The 18,635-nt window shown below is 50.0% G+C and overlaps 2 protein-coding genes across 4 annotated transcripts; both read left to right on the forward strand.

Annotated features, from left to right (window-relative positions):
• Positions 1 to 108: 108 nt before the first annotated feature.
• draxina (dorsal inhibitory axon guidance protein a) lies at positions 109 to 10,693 on the forward strand. 2 transcript variants are annotated; one of them, XM_029150433.3, is made up of 7 exons: positions 109 to 313; positions 6,861 to 7,336; positions 7,843 to 8,057; positions 9,437 to 9,557; positions 9,652 to 9,744; positions 9,844 to 9,933; positions 10,010 to 10,693. In XM_029150433.3, exons 2-7 carry the CDS (start codon positions 6,883 to 6,885, stop codon positions 10,120 to 10,122), a joined length of 1,086 nt encoding a protein of 361 aa, XP_029006266.1. In that variant the 5' UTR covers positions 109 to 313; positions 6,861 to 6,882; the 3' UTR covers positions 10,123 to 10,693. The 2 variants fall into 2 exon arrangements, with proteins under 2 accessions (XP_029006266.1, XP_029006265.1); XM_029150432.3 differs by having other exon boundaries at positions 111 to 313; positions 6,858 to 7,336.
• A 1,484-nt stretch (positions 10,694 to 12,177) lies between these two features.
• Positions 12,178 to 18,140, forward strand: agtrap (angiotensin II receptor-associated protein). Of its 2 annotated transcripts, none has more exons than XM_055508864.1 (5): positions 12,178 to 12,385; positions 12,892 to 12,926; positions 13,402 to 13,513; positions 14,361 to 14,559; positions 15,882 to 16,311. In XM_055508864.1, the coding sequence occupies exons 1-5, from the start codon at positions 12,359 to 12,361 to the stop codon at positions 15,953 to 15,955; spliced, it is 447 nt and encodes a 148-aa protein (XP_055364839.1). In that variant the 5' UTR covers positions 12,178 to 12,358; the 3' UTR covers positions 15,956 to 16,311. The 2 variants fall into 2 exon arrangements, with proteins under 2 accessions (XP_055364839.1, XP_029006318.1); XM_029150485.3 differs by lacking the exon at positions 15,882 to 16,311 and adding an exon at positions 17,039 to 18,140 and having other exon boundaries at positions 12,189 to 12,385.
• The last annotated feature ends 495 nt before the right edge of the window (positions 18,141 to 18,635 follow it).

An 18,635-nucleotide genomic window follows, 5' to 3' on the forward strand; every position in this document is an offset into this window, starting at 1 on the left:
CAATGCGGCACTTCCACCCCACTGTATTTGCTGACTTGCTGGGACAAGATCCTCAGAGACACGGCCGGTCCCGGCGCGGGGACGCGCACGGGGGCGCGCGCCCGGCGCGGCTCAACTCTCCTACTCATAAAAGAAGCAGGAGCCGGTCGGGATGCTCGCAGATCCTGGGGCACGCGGAGAGCGGACTACAGGGGAGCTGCTGCTGCTGCTGCTGCTGCGCTGCGTTCCAGTCCCTCAGCCCGCGGCCACGAGACCGAGCTGCTCCTCCAGCATCAAACACCGACAGGAGGAAAAGCCGACGAACAGCCCGGAGGTGAGAAAACAGCGCTTCTGTTCTGGGTTTGATGCTGTTTTACGCGCGTCTCCGGACCTCGCGCACACCGTAGCCGCCTTCGTTCACACTGCTCATGTGTTGTACATGCGGGTTGATGAGGTTCACCGTTGGGACTTTGCGTGGAGTCTGACACGGGTTCGCAGCGAGTCTGATCCGCGCGTGAAAACGCAGCGATTTCGCACCTTAATCATGTCAGAAAAGTTAATAACGTAACTGGCGCGAGCGTTTCACGGGCGGAAACGAAAGCGTGGGCGAGGGAACGATGGCTCTTTGCAAACGGCAAATTCCATTTGCTTTGATCCGGCGGAATAAAAACGATTTCATCTTCTAATCAGTTTAACTTTTGTGGCACGCTTTAAAATCAGATCGCAGTAAAAAGGAAAACGTTAGATAAATGGCGAAGAGAATGTGGGAACGACTGTAGCGATTATCTCACCCTGACAGCTCATTTTGTGCGTGTGTGTGTGCGTGTGTGTGTGTGTGTGTGCGTGCGTGTGTTAAAGAGCGAGAGATGGAATGAGGGAGATAGAGAAAGGAGAGAGAGAGAGAGAGAGAGGGAGAGAGAGATAAAAAGGGCAACAGGGAGGGAAGAGATTAAACTTGGAAGTGTCAGTGTGACACCATGCAATTAAAAGTGAACAGCCGTGCACAGAAGCAGCGTTGGTGGACTCACATTAAGGACTGGATGTTAATTAATAGCAAGTCAATCAGCAGGGAAGCATCAGATCTGAAGAACTGTGGAAGGACCTCACACGGAGTCAACCTCGGGCAAAAACAAAGTAGAGGAACTAATAGATGATTTATGCAAACGTTGAATAGATAATAAAAGGCCACAGTGATTTGATGTTCAAGTGCACATTTCTTATTTACGTTCAGGGTCCATGTGGAAATCAAACCACCTCCTTGTCTTTGGGTTCATCTGAGGAGCGAGTCCGTGCGAGCTACAGTTTAAAGGGGTTCGCTCTGCACACGTGCCCTCGAGCAGCACACGGTCCGAGGTACCAGTCCCTCGTTTTACACTGATGTCTGATGGAGCTGCGTCCACCTTGGTGTGAAACTGAAGGCGCTCAGCGCTAATGGTTCCAGCTGACAGGAACTTAATAAGAGCCCAAAACACTCACACACACCGCGGCTGCGTTTGTGTGTGCGGCTGCGTTTGTGTGTGCGGCTGCGTTTGTGTGTGCGGCTGCGTTTGTGTGTGCGGCTGCGTCTGCGGCTGCGTCTGCTCACCGGTCAAACTGCTCCCATGCACCGTGTCCTGGATTCAGAAGCCTGAGCTCTGTTTTGTTTAAGAGATTTCTGGCCTGAATGACACTTTGTTCTAATTAAGACGAGTCCTCGCTCTGTGTCTGTGTGTCACTCCCTCTCTCTGCTGGTGTTACATGTTACACCCCCCCCCCCTCCTTTTGTCTGTCTCGCTCCCGCTCCGCTCTGTGGGAGGCCGCTCTGCTTCTGGTGCTGGTTGTGTCTCGCAGCGCTCTTGGATCGCGCCTGTGTGTGTGTGTGTGTGTGTGTGTGTGTGTGTGTGTGTGTGTGTGTGTGTGTGTGTGTGTGTGTGAGCTTTCCCTGTTCCTCCCTTGTACCTGCAGCCGCTCGGCTCCGTGTCGCTTGCTGACAGATGGACCTTCCGTATGGCCCTTTTTCATGGGCCTGCGTGACTTCCAGGGGCTTCGGCGTCCAACGCAAACCTTCCAGTCGCTCCGTGAACCCACTGACATTGTTTGCTGGAGATTTGGGGAGACAAAGCGTTTTTAGTGCTAAAGCCCCGGAGAAGGTGACGTTTTGGTGTTAACTGCAGCTCGGCAGCGGTTTCTCACACAGAGCTGCAGTTTGAGTGCTGCTTATTGAGCTGATGCTCGTGATCATGCGGCGGCTCTGGACCTGTTTTACTCGAGATGAGGGATCTAAAATGAGCGCGTGCGAGCGATCGCTGAATGGCGTCTGTGCCACAAACAGCCACGCGTTTGTTTGTCAGTTTTTCACTTTATTTCCGCTTGTGTCTCTTTTAAAGCAGACGTTGACAGCATGTAATAAATCTGCAAATTTGTCCAAGGTTCAAGAGGCTGATTAATAGGTGGATGATGACGTTCTGCTCCAGTGGATCCACTGGTCGCCGTGCGTTAATAGACCGGGAGCGCTGCTGGTTTTAATCTGGCTCCCTGCGTGAGGCCTGGAGGAGGAAGGGGTGCGGAGGGCGGCTCGGGCCTGACATGACGGCTCCGCTCGAGCTGAAGCCTGTGCAGTCTTTGTTTGCTGGATCCTTATGGCCCCGCTGGTTGCTATGAGCGATGGAACAACAGGAGCAGATGGCTCCTGGAGCTCCGCGTTCACAGCAGGTGAAGCTCGCACCTCCCGCTCGCCTCCTCGGGCTCCGCTCCAGCTGTAGTTCCTATAATGAGCCTCAGACGTGCCCCCGTCCTTATGGGACTGACCGATTGATCACAGGCTGAGTGAGGGCTCTGATCTCATCACAGCTTCATCATCCGGCCTCCAATAGATCCGTCCCCGTGTAATTTGCAGCCGGGTCGCCCGGCGCTGATGCGGCCGCGTGTGATGTATGCCTCCCTGGTGGCGCTGATGAGGACCCGACTAAAAGCACGCTTTCAGCTCCCACTTGCTGGAAACATAAACAGATGCTACTTTCAGTCTGCGTGTTCTGTCTGTGCATCATCTCAGGTTCAGATGGAACCGCGACCCGAGGTCACAGTGAGGAGTGAAGCTGCCTACGTTGTGTTGTGTCTATGACCTCATCCCTCCTGTTTGCACCATATGACTTCTGACTCCCCCCTGACATCATAAGGAAATCTCCACTTTCTATTGACCTCTATTGAACCCACAGTCTGATGTGATGATGGTTGCGTCTCTGGCTACGATAATAAAATGTCTTTTGGCCTTTTTAAACAGTTAATGGTTTAATCCCTGAGAAAATGCTTTATTGCATCATTATCATGATCAAATGTGCTGCGTCATCATCCAGTATTATGTTTTTCCATTTCATTACAAATTCTGTATCCTCCCATCAAGCTGAGGAATGTTTGGGTATCTGTTATCTTTGTTCTGGAGCTTTTTATTTACAAAGGATCTGATTAAGTTGACGCCTCTGAGTTTCCAAAAACGCTGTTTTGAAATGTTTTTGTGAAGAACGGTAAATTTTCCTGACAACAGCTGAAGGTTTTTGGGGAAAACATCTTGACGCATCATTTACCAAGTCGCTAATGGTCTAATGTGCGTTTTCATTACCCTGTGGTTTGACTGACATCTGGTAATAGCCCTGCAGCTGTTATGATTGAGTGGTGCTTATGGGGCGTTATCGCGTTCCAAAAAAAGCCCCGTCGCCTCAGAACCAGACACAAAACAATAAAAATCACTGTTCACTTTTAGACGCGGAGCTCAGACGCTGATGTTGGGCCTTTATTCGATGAAGAATCAAGACAACTCCCAAGAAAACTTAACTCCCAGCTCAGTCAGAATGTGGATTATCTCACGCGAGCGTCTGCAGCAGACGCCTCCTCTGCTGCTCCTCTGCTGCACTCAGCCGTGATAACAGGCCCGGCAGGAGGCGCAGGTTTGTTCATCAGCGCCGGAGCCTAAAAGTCGCAGCGCCCCCCGCTGTGCTCCATTATCCTCTCATCCTGCGCCTCCTCAAAGGACCACCTGTTAGCGGCACATCAAGGTCCGGGGGAGGAAGCAGGACACCGCTGTGCTCAGACGCGGCGTCGCACTCCGTCACTGCCCGCGTTCCCTTTGGCACGGCAGCTTCCGCGCGCTTCACATGCGGCGCCTTCTGTTTCTGTGGAGGTGACGCGTCTTCCTTTCATGTGGAGGAAATTAATTTCTGCGCTCAAGGTGCGTGAAGGCTGAAGACGGAATCCGGAGCCGACTAGAAAGTGATGTGAAGGTTGTTTTAAGAAGCGGAAGGAACAACATCTGAATCTGAATTCTGCTTTAAATCACAGAAGCGCTTCATGTGTGAATCATACTGTAAAACATGTAAGAACATCCCTTTAAAATAATGGATAAAACAAAGCAGAGATGCTTTAAGGAGGTGAAGAAGCGTTGGTGGCAGATATTTGATCCTTGTGTTCAGTGTTTCTCTTTCCAGCTGAGCGGCTGCTGCTGTTTTCAGTATTACAGTTGTAGCATCAATGTCTGGGCCCGAGAGCGCCTAAAGCCCGAATCCAGAAATGTTAAAGTGTCCTTTAAATGCACCACAGACCTGCAGCGCTGACCCGTAGTCTGGTTAAGTTCCCATTGTTTTCAGACTAAATCAGCCTTTTGCCGGTGGACTGCACTCGACACCTGGAGCGACCACCGTGTGAAACAGACGGAGCCTAATCCTGCCCCCCCCCCCCCCCCCCCCCGACACGCCGAGGGCCCGTCCGGAGATAAAGGCTCTCACCTCCGCAGCTCCTTAGCTGGTGGAGGCCCCAGAGCTCCGGCTGGTCCCGGGGGTCCAGGCTGCACCCAGACGTCCCTGAGGGCGACAGCGTCCTCTCCTCCACAGTGTGCGTTTGTGTGGATGTGAGAAGGCGGCAGCTCCAACTCGCACCAGCGGCAGCTCGGAGCTTCTCCCTCATCGATTTTCTGTGTGCCCTCTTTTGCCATTTGTCTTTCAACACAAAGGAGCGTCCTCCCCCGGCACCGCGCTGCTGCCGCGTGTCTGTGTGATGCACTGATTAAAGTACAACAAAGGACAAAACTACAACCTGTCGTCGCCCGTGACGCCGCGAGGAGACGTCAGCAAACTGGACTGGACAATAATAAGTACGACAGAACGGGAACAAGGTGTACAGTACATTAAAAATGAGGCAAAAAGTAAATGAATTGTAAAATGTATTTGAATTAAGATAATTAAAATTATTTTGTTATTTTATCAAATCTAAAACAATTTGCTAGATGTAAAAGATTTAAATAATTATTTCCAATAATCAAATATTCCATAGAATGGGCTCGTTCTAGTTTTACACACAGGTTAGTTTGAGGTTTGATGTAGTATTAATGTTTTTGTGAAATTAATACTTCATATGTTGACATAAGTCAACATGCCTCACAGCAAGAAGGTTCTGGGTTCAATTCCCGGAGGCGGCCCTGGTGCCTTTCTGTGTGGAGTTTGCACATTCTCCCCGTGTTTGCATGGGTTCTCTCCGGGTTCTCCGGCTTCCTCCCATAGTCCAAAGACTCCAAAGACATGCATTAGGTTGCTCTCTGTGTGTGTGAATGGTTGTCTGTCTCTGTGTTGCCCTGCGATGGACTGGCGACCAGTCCAGGGTGTACCCTGCCTCTTGCCCATAGCCAGCTGGGTTAGGCTCCAGCACCCCCGTGACCCCACATATGGGAATAAGCGGTTTGGAAAATAGATGGATGGATGTTGACATAAACAACAGCATGTGTTCTCTTTGCTCCTGTTGTGTAGCGCTGACTCTCCTGTAGCTCTGACTCTCCTGTAGCGCTGACTCTCCTGTAGCTCTGACTCCCCTGTAGCTCTGACTCTTCTGTAGCGCTGACTCTCCTGTAGCTCTGACTCTCCTGTAGCGCTGACTCTCCTGTAGCTCTGACTCTCCTGTAGCTCTGACTCTCCTGTAGCTCTGACTCTCCTGTAGCTCTGACTCTCCTGTAGCGCTGATTCTCCTGTAGCTCTGACTCTCCTGTAGCGCTGACTCTCCTGTAGCTCTGACTCTCCTGTAGCGCTGACTCTCCTGTAGCTCTTACTCTCCTGTAGCGCTGACTCTCCTGTAGCTCTGACTCTCCTATAGCTCGATACAGTAAGATGGGAGGTTTGTTTCGCTCCCGTCTTAGTCACTTTATTCACATTCAAACGAGGTGCTGGGTGGCAGATACACAGAAGCTCATATTTCAGTTCAGTCACACCTCTCAGACATGTTGACTTTTGTAATGAAAGGGACGGCTGGCAGGCCCCAGAGACGCCCGGGAAGGCAGCGATGAAGGATGTGTGCGGCGTGGGATCTCATACAGAGTGAGGAGCCGAGGAAACGGGGCGAGGGCTGGAAGCACAGGACCTGCTGTCTCTCTGCCTGATGAATGGGCCCCGAAAGGCCGAGGGTGTCGGAGGACGAGTTCTTAGCATTGGTGATGGAACAGGATGCTGTGGAGAGGCCTGGGTCCACGTTTGAGAAGGGGCTACGCGTGGAGGGAATCTTGTCATCTATGCATTTGTTTAGGATGGAGATCACATTTAGAGCCTCCAGCCTGATTTTTGTTTTAACAGCTTTTAATATATCCCTGGAAATTGTTTTTTTCCAGCACCAGAAATGAAAGGTATTGAAGGTAGAAAGTATTGCATCGAATGGCTTTATGTAGAAACCCACAACACAAGGATATGAAATAACAAACCCCATAATAAACCAAATGGAACTGGAGGATCCTACTTTGTTCTGGAGAAGCTAACGTATATAAAGGTTTTGGGAAATGATACATAACTTTACAGTGAACGCTGTTCAGGTTTATTGCTCCGTGTGTCTCAGTTCAACAACCTGTAGAGTTGACGTGCTGTTTCTCCTCCCAGCAGGTGGCACTGATCCGTCGGGACCATGGCCCTCTCCTGGACTCTGCTCCTGGCCTTCCTCTTCGCCGCCCTGGTTCTGGCTCGCAGCGCCGAGCCCGGCTCCCCTCGGGGCAAACGGAGACTGGCTCAGACCTCAGCAGGTGGCAGCAACACCCTCCAGTACCCCCCCCACGGGCCACAGGGCCACGCCTACAGCAGGGCCCGCGGGAGGCACGAGGCCCAGGGCGCCAAAGGGGCCCGGCCCCTCCTCCACAGGTCGCTGCACCCCCTGGCCCGGCCCGAGGATGACGGCACCGGCCTGGAGGGCATGAGTCCGGTGAGACTGGAGATGGGCCCGGGCCGGGAAAGAGACAGGGCCCGGATGGGCGCGAAGAGTCCGTCGCAGAACCACCTCCTGGGGACGGGAAAGGGGAGGGGCCACGGGCACCACTCTGAGCCCCGGAGACAAGGGGGTCGACACAAGAGCCGACACGCGAAAGGTGCGTTCTAACGATCCGGTCCTTCACTCAGCTTAAAAGCATGAGGAGCCACAGGGTGAACGTCGACTGCAGAGAAGTCTGGGAAGTCCCGTCCAGACCACATCGGATCAACTGAAACTTCAAAGCTCATTCCTATTCACTGGTGGCCTCAGGGGCGGCAGCTGACAAAGCATCTTAGCGCACAGTCTGTTTAGCTTTTGATTAGATCACACTTTTCCTTAGTGACATGCAGATATAATGAAAACTTCAATTTTCTCCGTGCTTCCACTGCGTTTATATTATTATGCATGTGTTTGTGTGTTTCCTGCTATTTGCTACATAGTGAGGACCCATAGATTTTACTGGGACAGTGAGGACATTCGGTTCTCACGCCTTTAAAGAGCTTTTTGGGAGTTTAGACTAGGTTTCAAGAAGGGAGTAAATGCCTCATTTTGCACTTTATTCAAATATTTCGAGCATTTGATGAATAAGTGCTCATTCTAGAGCCTTTGCCTTCTTTTCTCCAGCGTTCCCTCTGGAGCCTGAGCTCAGCTCCGCTCTGAAGGACAGAGATCTGCTGGAGGATCCTCCCTTCTCCTTCTCCTCCGCTGCCTCCCCTTCTCACAGCGTGACACCGCCCAGTGAACCCACCTCCCCCATGTTTGGCTCCGGCTCCTCAATGGTTGCCACGGTGATGAACGAGCATCCCCCAACACTGCCCCCGGCCTCCACCAAACCCCAGGTAACCCCGGCGAAGCCCGTGTGCTTATTAGAGGCTGTGTCTGTTGTGCCTCTGTGTGATTCCGCACTGAGGGGGGAAATGGGCTGAAAATGGGCCCCATTACTGCCATTATGCTGCTGCAACCCACATTGCTCATCATAGAAATGACACTCTTTACAGTGTGAGCGTGAAAGAGCTGCTGGTAAAAAATATCCCCCAGCCGTCCACACTCACTGCCTCACGGCCCAGTGTGTGTGATGGATACGTCCAAGTTCTCCCATAAAACCACACCTTCGGGATCAAAAGCACGCAGGTCAGCAGCGCTGTGTTCTGGAGCTCAGCTCTCCTCCTTTATTGGATCCAGCGTCAGGACAAACGCCTGTGATGAGATTCAGATGTGCATCTGTCGAAACCAAGGAGAATAGATTCACATCGTTTCTTGTGTCGCCTTTAATTATGTTTCAAAACGAGGCCTTTTAGAAAAAACGTGAATTTCAGGATTCCTGAATTGCTTTTATATTCATTGCAGCTTGTACAGCAGCAGGTCAAGGGAAAAGCTGATGTGTGCTCTGTATGTTTAAACACGATCAGTGTGTTTGACTCAAACAGTATTTTAAACATGTTAATGGAAAACAATCAACATTTTAAAAAGCCAATGTGCTGTCTCAACTCTTCACTCTAGAATCATCTGTGAAACCTTTAGAAAACCTGCGACAGTGTGACCATGAAATATGATTCAGCCAAAGGAAATTAAAAAGCCGGCTTCAGTGACACAGGCTCCTTAATTAATGTTCGATCTGCTGATGGTTTAATGAGCAGCACAGCTGAAGTCTGTGGCCCTCTGCAATTAATCTAATTGATATTTCCTTACAGGCCTATTTCCTGAGGGTGAAAGGAAACAAGTATGGATCTGCTTCCATAAAGAACTCGTCTTTTGATAATAGAAGTGTTCCCCAGGAGGCGTATCAGTCCAGTCCTGCTGACTTAATTATACTGTGTAACATTTCTATTTGGCTTCTTCTGAGAGGGGAATAACAGCGAGGATGTTTGATGGCCTTCGTGTATTAAGTTATAATAGAGAAATCTGCCGTCATTTGAATAAAGGTGTCACACAGAGTTGGAGCAACGCTCCTGCCTTTATACAAAGCAACTGATGTGAAGCACAAAGCCTCAAACTACTGACTTTAACTTCCTCAAGGACGAAGCAGAAAAGTTCATTCTATGACATTTTGAATTCCACCAACCAGCAAAAAGCAAAAGAGTCTAAAAAGTGGGTTCACAAATCAAAAGAGCTGCTTTCATGTGTGGCCTCACACCAGCTCTGAAGTGAACGAGCACAACGTGAACGCAGAATGGTTCAACACAAACGCACTGTTCAGCTTTGCTGCTTTAACTTCCAGCGCTCCGGCCGTGGAAAAGCGCAGGGCGAGGTGATGCCGACGCTGGACATGACGCTCTTTGACTGGACAGACTACGAGGACATGAAACCCGTGGACACCTGGCCGTCATCCAGGAAGAAAGGTGGGCCTTTAGCAACAGCGTTAGCGTTAGCTTAGCATCCGCAGCATCAGCAGCATCAGCAGCCCCATCTCTTCCTCCTCTGTGTTGGCTGCAGACAAGCGGCGCAGTAAGAACCTGAGCAGCGGGAACGCGAGCGCCGACGCCGACGCCGTGGAGCCGTGCGACCACCACCTGGACTGTCTCTCCGGTGAGGATGACGATGCTTGCGTGCATGAGTGAATGAGGAGCTGTGAGGTCGTCTCTGGGCCCGCGTGTGGCCGCTGAACGTCGTGCGCTTGTGTTGAAGGCTCTTGCTGTGACCTGAGGCTCCACGAGTGTAAACTCTACAACCGAGGCCTGAACAACAAATGCTACGACGACTGCATGTGTGAGGAAGGTGAGTGCGGTCGTGTGGGGATGCGCTGGAGCCACACATCTGCCCACATCTGTCTGACCCCCGTCTTTTACTCCAGGTTTCCGCTGTTACGCCAAATTCCACCGGAAGCGGCGCGTGACCAGGAGGAAGGGGCGCTGCGTGGTGCCAGAGTCGGTGAGCAGCGACCACGGCGGCTTTATCACTATATGAAGACGAGGCGGAACCGGAACCGGGAGACGTTAGACAGGACGCTCGCTGAAGCCGCCGCTTAAAGGTGACGGCTGTTCAGATCCATTCCTGCTGTGAAACGATCCCACGAAGCCACTCAGTTGTCACCTTTAAGCGCTTCATCTGAGCTTGTTTGGGAGGTTTGTTATTGTTCCATCCGACCAGGCTCAGAAATGAAGAGATTTGGTTTTGATTGATCTAAAAGCGTCTCAGCATCGCTCGTACGTCTGATCGTCTCCATCTCGTTGACCACACGCAAATATTGTTTACAAATCATTTTTAGCATTTAGCGTAAAGTCTCCAGCGCCGGAGAGGAACCTCCACCACCTAAAAGTCATTTGTAAATGCTGTTTGAATGCGTCTGCTGCCGTGTTGTAAATATAAATGTGTTGGAACAGCTTTTTTTTACAGGCCGCATCACTCGATGTTCTTGGTAGTTTGATAAAAGGCCATTGTTTGACATCCACATATGTTTTATTTATGCTGTAATTAAGCAAATTGTGTTCCCCTGCTTCCTTTGTTTTCATGATTAAAGACTTACTAGGATAAACCAGCTCTGACTCTGTGTTTACAGTCTGAAGCAGCAGATACGGAGCGTTTCAGCCTGGAACGGATCATGTGAGGTTGATTCAACTGGTGCATCAATAAATCAAACTCCAGCACGTTGGACTGTAGCTGCTCTGTGTGGAGCCAACGTCAGGAGGGAAGAAAACACATTCAAATAAGTTCCTCTGAACATTCTTCTGTGCTTCACTTACACTAGACAACGACGCCGGCTTCACACAGTTCACGTGATCTTTTCTCATCATCCTTTTCCTTCCTAATAATTTGCCATCTATCAAAATGCGATAAAAGGAGTGCTCGCGTCTCAGAAGCTCATTAGATCCGAACCACCCTGAACTGTGTCAGAAGCTGTTAATGGAAAAGCTTACGACACATTAGAGCAAGCGCAGGCAATAAGATCCGGAGCGTCTCCGATCTGAACCCCCCCAAAAAGCATCTATCACTATTAATATTTGATAAGACGGAGGAGGAAGCAGTCGTTTCTCTCCTCTAACCACCGGCTGTGATTGTGCAGCCTGATTTACAGCCGCCGAATAAACAGCGCTGATGTGTTTTTAATAGTGGCGTTGACGGGACGCTCGTGGAGGCCGTGAAGCCTGGCCCGGCACCAGCGAGTGATGGATGAGACGCGGCCCGGTCCCGGCAGAGGCCGCCCCGCGCCACCCGCCGTCAGCGCCTCGCAGGGTTTAAATTAACGAAATTAACCAGCGAGGCTGCTTCACCGCGCGGAGAAGAAACAGGAGCGGCGGCGGACGCGGCTTCAGGCACATTAAAAAGACGCTCGGACGATAATTGAACTGTGTGAGTGAAACGTGGACCACATTCAATCACGTATGTCACTTCAAAGGTTAAAGGTTAAAGGTCATGTGTTCGTAGTGACATTAGCTGACCCAGGAACAGTTTGTCCTCATTATTAGCATCCATGTGCCACGGCCCAGTCAAACCTCACAACCAGAACAGCAGGTGATTGAAAGCATAAAGACTTTAGGGAGACGGATCGCGGCTTGTGCATTGTCACTGCAGAGGTCAGAGGTCAGAGGTCACACTGGCACGCAGGGCGGGAGATATCCGTCTTGCTCATTTTAGGCCAAAGAATGAGTCAGATGTGTGTGATCACACAGACACGTCCCATCACATTAGCGTTTCACCTTGTTACAGCTTCCACAGTGACTGACGGACAGTTAAGGGTTAAATTCACACGGACACCAGCGTGATGGTGAGGACGTCAAACGCCAGTCACACTTAACACAGGTCATTAATCGTTTTTCATTCGCAGCAATGCCATTCTTAACACGCTGGAGCAGATATTAATCAGAGTTCAAACACACGTACAGGTGGAGGCTGAGCTGCTGAGGGCGGTCGTGCAGGTGAAGTCAGTCAGGTGATCAGTGCTTCAGACCTGCGTCCAATGTGAGCCCTGCACACTTGCTGTGGTTTGAGGGAGGGAGGGGGGGCGGGTGAGGAGGATCTCAGTCACACGGGAAGCAGTCAGGCTGCCGTCACATGGTTTCTGTTGCCGACTGAGCTCAGCGGAGGAGGAGCCTCTGCCAGAAGTCTGTGTAAGAGACGACCTGCAGTGTTTTCTCATGTGGCCTCGCAACAAGCTGAACGAGTGACTCAGATCAAGGCAGAGCTGCGCAGCAAACGGCCTGTTATGGAGATCCCTGCCATAAACCTAAAGGTGAGCCGGCGCTTTACTTCATGGTCCAGTGTCTTTGGGTCCCACTGTCTGAGTTGAGCTCCACTCGAAGCGACCTGCTTCTCATTGCGTCGTTGAGCTGCAGACGAGTTTTTTAGAAAACGCAGCATCAAACCTGAGTGATGACGAGCACAGACTGAAGATTAAACAAAACACAGAGATGACATTTGCTCTTTTTCGAACTTGTTCCTTTTTGCTGCTGAATAAAGAGGGAACCAAACAGTACTGCTTTTGTGTGTGTTGATCAAAATGATAGTGGAGGCTGTAAAAAGAAGAAGCGCTAACTCACAGTCGACCTGAGCAGCGCTCTGTTCACGCTCGTTCCTTAAAAGAGGCTCAACAGGTAGCGTTTACTGTTTTAAACGTGGAGTGAAAGGTCCGAAGACGACGTGTGACGTGTGTCCGAGCGTTTCTGTCGTTGGAGAAGCATCTTAAAAAGCCTGTTGCAAAGCGAACCCTAAAAAACAGCTTTCTGTTTCCTGTCGCAGGCCATCGTCCTGGTGCACTGGCTCCTCACAGTGTGGTGAGTGCGAGCTCGGGCTTTCTGCATAATGCTGAGGAATTTCTCCCCTGTGCCACACACGCAGACAAACACACACACATACACACACACGCAGACAAACACACACACAGACTCACACACACAGACTCACACGCAGACACACACAGACGCAAACACAGGCTCACACACACAGACACACAGACACACACAGACTCACACACGCACACACACAGACACGCACACGCACACACACACACACACACACGCAGACAAACACACACACATACACACACACGCAGACAAACACACACACAGACTCACACACACAGACTCACACGCAGACACACACAGACGCAAACACAGGCTCACAGACACACAGACACACACAGACTCACACACGCACACACACAGACACGCACACACACACACACACGCAGACTCACACACAGACACACACACACACCTAATCTCTAACCCCCCCCCCCCGGTTCTCCAGGGGCTGCATGGCGCTGTGGCTGCCCACGTCCTACGCGTGGGGGAACTTCACCGTCCTGGCCGTCGGCGTGTGGGCCGTGGCGCAGAGGGACTCGCTGGACGCGGTGCTGATGGTGAGTCTGTGCCGTGACGTCGCACTGTAAACATCATGTGACGCGTGCAGTCTAACTATGGGCACGTGGCTCCGTGGCTGCGCTAACGCGTTTTTCTGTGGAATCTGGGGCAACGAGCGGAAATCTGAGAAAGACGGAGCTGTGATTTATCACAGTAGCTGTTACAGATGGAAATATTACATGTTTACATGTTTCTCTAATACTCAAAAAGGGGAAAAAACTGTTGCTGGGACTTGAGTGACACCTGCTGAGCAGAGGCACCACATGAGGACGGTTTGCTAATCAGTGATGTCATCATCAAGCTCTGCTCAGGACACACTCTGACTCTGACTCTGCTACATGAAGCTGCTGGTTTCACTATGAGGCCGATCCTCCTCCACCGTCACGTTAAGGCAGGACCTGAAGGGAATAAAATGAAGATATTTTCAAATAATTTTGAAAATATCTTCTCCTGACATTTAGATGCTGCTGCCTCTGATGCGTCTCTGGGCTGGTGTGTGAAACTCCACATGAAGCCTGTTTAAAGTGTAGTGAGGTCTGAGCCCGGTTCCTGAGGACGGACCGACCCGCTGAAGCTTCTACACATTAGTTTTCATTAGCTCCAGAGCTAGAAGTCCTTTCAGGTTCTAATTCCCACTAAACAATCTTATCCAAGTGTGTGACATAACGAGAGCAGTAGAGAAATCACTGAATTGAGACATCGCTGCCTGTTTCTGCATTTTGCGTTGCTTCTTGCGTGTGCAGGAGGTGACTTTCCTTTTTTTGCTGTGGAGTTGGGACATTAACGGGTTCACGTTGCGCGTCAGCATCTGGAAACCTCACCCACTGTGTCCTCATGCGTCCGCAGTTCCTGCTGGGGATGATCGTGACCATACTGACTGACATCGTCCACTTCGGCATCTTCTACCACGTTCCGGACCTGGTGCCGGACCTGTTCCGCTTCAGCGCGGGCATGGCCATCCTCAGCCTGCTGCTCAAACCCGCCTCCTGCTTCTTCGTTTACCAGATGTACCGCGAGCGCGGGGGCGAGTACAACGTCAACTTTGGTGAGAACGCAGCGGAACACGACTCTGGGCTGTTTGTGGGTCACGCACAGAACCGGGCCTGAACATCAGCACCGCTCGCAGAGGTCATGAACAGTATAGTGTGATAGTAGGTGTGATGGATCCTTTAAGGTCAGCTCAGGAAGCAGCTGTTCCAGTTTCCCCATGAGTCTGAACGGTTAATGTGATTTTTGCGGTTGGAATGTCGTCATTTTGGAGACGACAGAAGCAGATGACAGGAAGCGGCCTTTTACCAAAGCGGACGAGGTTCATCTCGTGAGTGCGGGGTTCGTTCCGCGGCGCTGACCGGTCACTTCCTTTAGCGGAGCCGCACGGACAGCGGAGGAATCCTTACCACAATAAATGAGTTCCAGTCACAGGACTTAATGCTGTGAAACGCAGTGCTGCAGTCAGCGTGTGATCTGGTTCTGGTCGGGTTCATGTTCATGGAGAAACTCGCTCGGGCTGGACTTCTCTGGACCGTTTCTCCCACAGGCAAACGAAGGATAAGTGCACGTGTCCCAGTGAGCAGTCAGACGCTCATGAGCTCCTTGATTAACTGTGGGGACATTGATTTGTGGACTTGGAGTCAGTCTGTGGAGAGCTTCACTGTGGGAAATCCCACCGAGCTGCCACATGTGCTGCACCTTGTAAAATGGAGCGCTCGCAGTCGGTGGGAGGCAGAAATAAAGGTGAAATGATTTATTTGTATCGACGAATGCCACCTTCTAATCTGAGAGCGCCGTTTATTACGATCCTCGCACTTCTTTTGTGCCGCTCTGACTTTTTGGGGGATAATTGAACGCTGATGAATGTGTTGGCTCCGCGGCGCCACACACACACACACACACACACACACACACACACACACACACAGCGGGCGCCTTCATTAGCCTGTGATTGGCTGCCGGGCGACTGATGAATGGAGCTGATGCTCGTTCCAGACAATGTCTCTTTTAATTGCTCTCTGATTGCGCCGCTGGCGTTAACATGGTTCCCTGCTGCATTTAGCGCTTGGGGATGCAGGTAATCAGGTGCGTGAGGAAATCGTTGATTCAGGTTTCCTGGGACCTCTGACTTTTAATTAGCAGCCTTCTTGCGGTAGGACCTCGTAAAGGTGAAACCTATAGTTTGAGCAAACAGATGAATTAACCATGTTTATGTGTAAACAGCCCTATCCTCATACCAGGGTCCCTGGTCTCTCCCTGTGTGTCATCATTTCTGAACCCCTGTCTGTTTGTCACACTCTGAATTGTGTTGTTTCCTGTGATGCTGCGATCTGATCCCTTTCTCTCCTCTTCTCTTGCTGACCTTTGACCTCTCAGACTTAGAGACCTCTGTGGAGAGTCGATGCACTACGGATAGTGCTGACAGTGCCTTCATAGGTCGCCGCTATTGATTCTCTGGCCTCTTCCTCCTCATCATTTCCCTCCTCCAATCCTCTTCCTCACAGGAAGTAAGACTGAAATCTGGCTGCAGGACAAAAAAAGGGAAACAAGGTTTTAACGCTGATCTTCTGTATTTACTAACTGCAGTAGGTTTCATCACCTGTCTACGTAGCATGTAGTTGTTATATTTGTATTCCTGTCTGTTGTATTATGTGTTTGTGTCTATCTTTTATTCATAGTTTTAATCTCCAGATGCCTCATTTGTATTGTTGTATTTTGTTTGCATATATTTAAAGCGGAGCTGATGCTGCTGCGCATCCTCATATCATCCTAATTAGAGTAAAGTTAGTTTTGACTTTTAATTGAAGACTGGGGCCTGTTTTCACACACTGGCAGGTGGCTGAGAGTTTATTGGCCAAATATGTGTATTTTTACCTTTTTTAAATAAAAAAATAAACAAGACATTTGCACAATTTTCTTAAACTTCTTACATATATTGGCAGTAAATCTATGCAGGGCTGTGAGTTTTTCACAGGTAGATGGTTCAGGTTTGTGCATAGTAACAGACTTTAAATTTAAAAAATGCATCATTGTTATTCTGACAATGTGGAGCCTGAACTTTGTTGCAGAGCACCACAGGGAATCCGAGCTGCTCCAGGTGGATTATATCAGTATGCTGCCTACATACGACTCACTATAGGACATGTTTATGTGCTGTTAAATGCATGCAGACGTTATTGCAAAAAGTCACGATTAATGAGTCGTAGCAGTAAAACTGATGCACTGTCCTGCCCCTGAATTAGGAGTTGGAGCTGGAATGTTGCTTAGTTGAGGAGTCATCAGAGACACTGCTGCGTTTTCTGTGGGCAAAGACGGTTGAGATCTATATTTATCCAGAGGAATCCAGATCACAGGGATTCGCCAGAATGCGTGATAAATCACTGAATGAGAAAAAGGCGAGCGTGAAGAAGCAGGCGTTTGTGGGATTTACTACAGTACAGTGTGATGAAGCCCCAGCTTCGAACGAGGCTTGATTAGAGCTGATGAATAATGTGTGTGCGTGCGTGTGTTGAACGTCTGCCTTCTCTCTGCAGGTTTCCCCTCTGTATCACGTAGCAGAGACGCCTATCAGTCCATTGACCAACAGCACGAGTCGTCCAGCGCAGCCAGTCCCTTCAACCAGACCCAGGACGGCAAAGCAGGAGCCCGTAAATACTGAGCCGCGCGGCGGGTGACTTCCTTCCTCTGGAGCCTCTGTAGTTCAGCTCCAGTCGTGATGCTCCATCTGCTGCAGAGACCAGTCCAGCCTCCTTCTTCTTCTCCCTCCGTCCTCCTGTTATCTTGATTTGTACTGATGTAGTCTCTTTGTTTCCGTCTCACATGTTCAGCCGTATGTTTCCCACAGACGCTGCTGCAGTATTAAATACTGTATGTTTGCACATAATGAAGGACCCTGTTACACAGTCTAGGTCCTGTTGTGTTCAAACAACACGGAAGCTGAGGTCTTCCATTATTTCATTAAATCTCCCTCATGCTCGTCCACATGTCATTAATCCAGTTGATGTGCTGGTACCAGTCTGGACGTCTCCTGTCATCAACCATCACGTTTTCCACTCGCTCCAGCGTTTGCTCAAATAACACGACTGAGCCGAGGTGAGAACGTGGCGCTGAACCTGCAGACGACCGAACAGCAACTCTGAAATGTCCTATTTTATGCTTTGTCTATTTTTTATAGTTTAGAGAGAAAGTTACTACTGAAGCCCAGTTTTCTGTCAGAGAAACTATTTTTATTTGTGGTCGGAACTGGTTGTGAGTGTTTGTTGCTTTGAAGTGAAAGTGAGAAGATTTCATAGAGGAAATAGAATCTACGGCAGAGGTTTTGTCAAACAAGCTTTACAGCAGGAATGAGGTTTGCACAGAAGCTTTCAGACGGACTGTCCACAGAATCCTCGCTGCTCTTATTGGTTCTTCTTCCCGTCACACGTCTGTTTACTCTCACCCTCTCAGACTTTACGCATCCACACAGACATTTATCACCGGCTTCTGCTCAGAGACCCTCCACCTTCAGGCTCCGTGTGTTTTCACTGAGAGGCTGAAATGAAAACCTCACTTATCCACTGCTGTTATTTGTGTACATGTAAGTGACTTGAAATGAGACGAAAGTGCCTCAATAAGCAAATAAATAATTAAACTGTGTCTTCTGTGTATTTGGATGCACTCGGCCCGTTCACCTCCTACCCGCCCTCTGCATATCCTGCGACCACTGAGACGTTTGCTCCACGTCTTTGCTGTCATTTTCCTTTTTCAGTCTCATCATCTTCCTCATCCCTTCAGTTCCATCCTGAGCTCCTCCCTTTTATCTCAGCTGTCGTCTGGTCACACTGTTTGTCACACTTTTGCTCTGTTCTGTCCAGAAATCTTCTCTCATACGGGTAAAATAGCGGTAAATAAGGTTTTTTATTCACCCTTAAGTTAAAAACCACAACAAAACAAAGGGAAACGAGTCAAGCTGCAGAGCCAGAGCCCTGATGTGGAACAATGTGGAACCAGGCTCTCGTCTTCTTCTTCCTTGTTTTCCTTCATAAATTCTCTCGTGCTCTGCTTCTTCTCGGCTTTTCTTACCCTTGCGAGTCCGTCTGGGAGAGCTCTTAATTAATGGGCAACCCGTGTTAATGATGCCCAGGACAGAGT

The sequence above is a fragment of the Betta splendens genome, chromosome 5, assembly GCF_900634795.4.
Source record: "Betta splendens chromosome 5, fBetSpl5.4, whole genome shotgun sequence".
Lineage (NCBI taxonomy): Eukaryota > Metazoa > Chordata > Actinopteri > Anabantiformes > Osphronemidae > Betta > Betta splendens.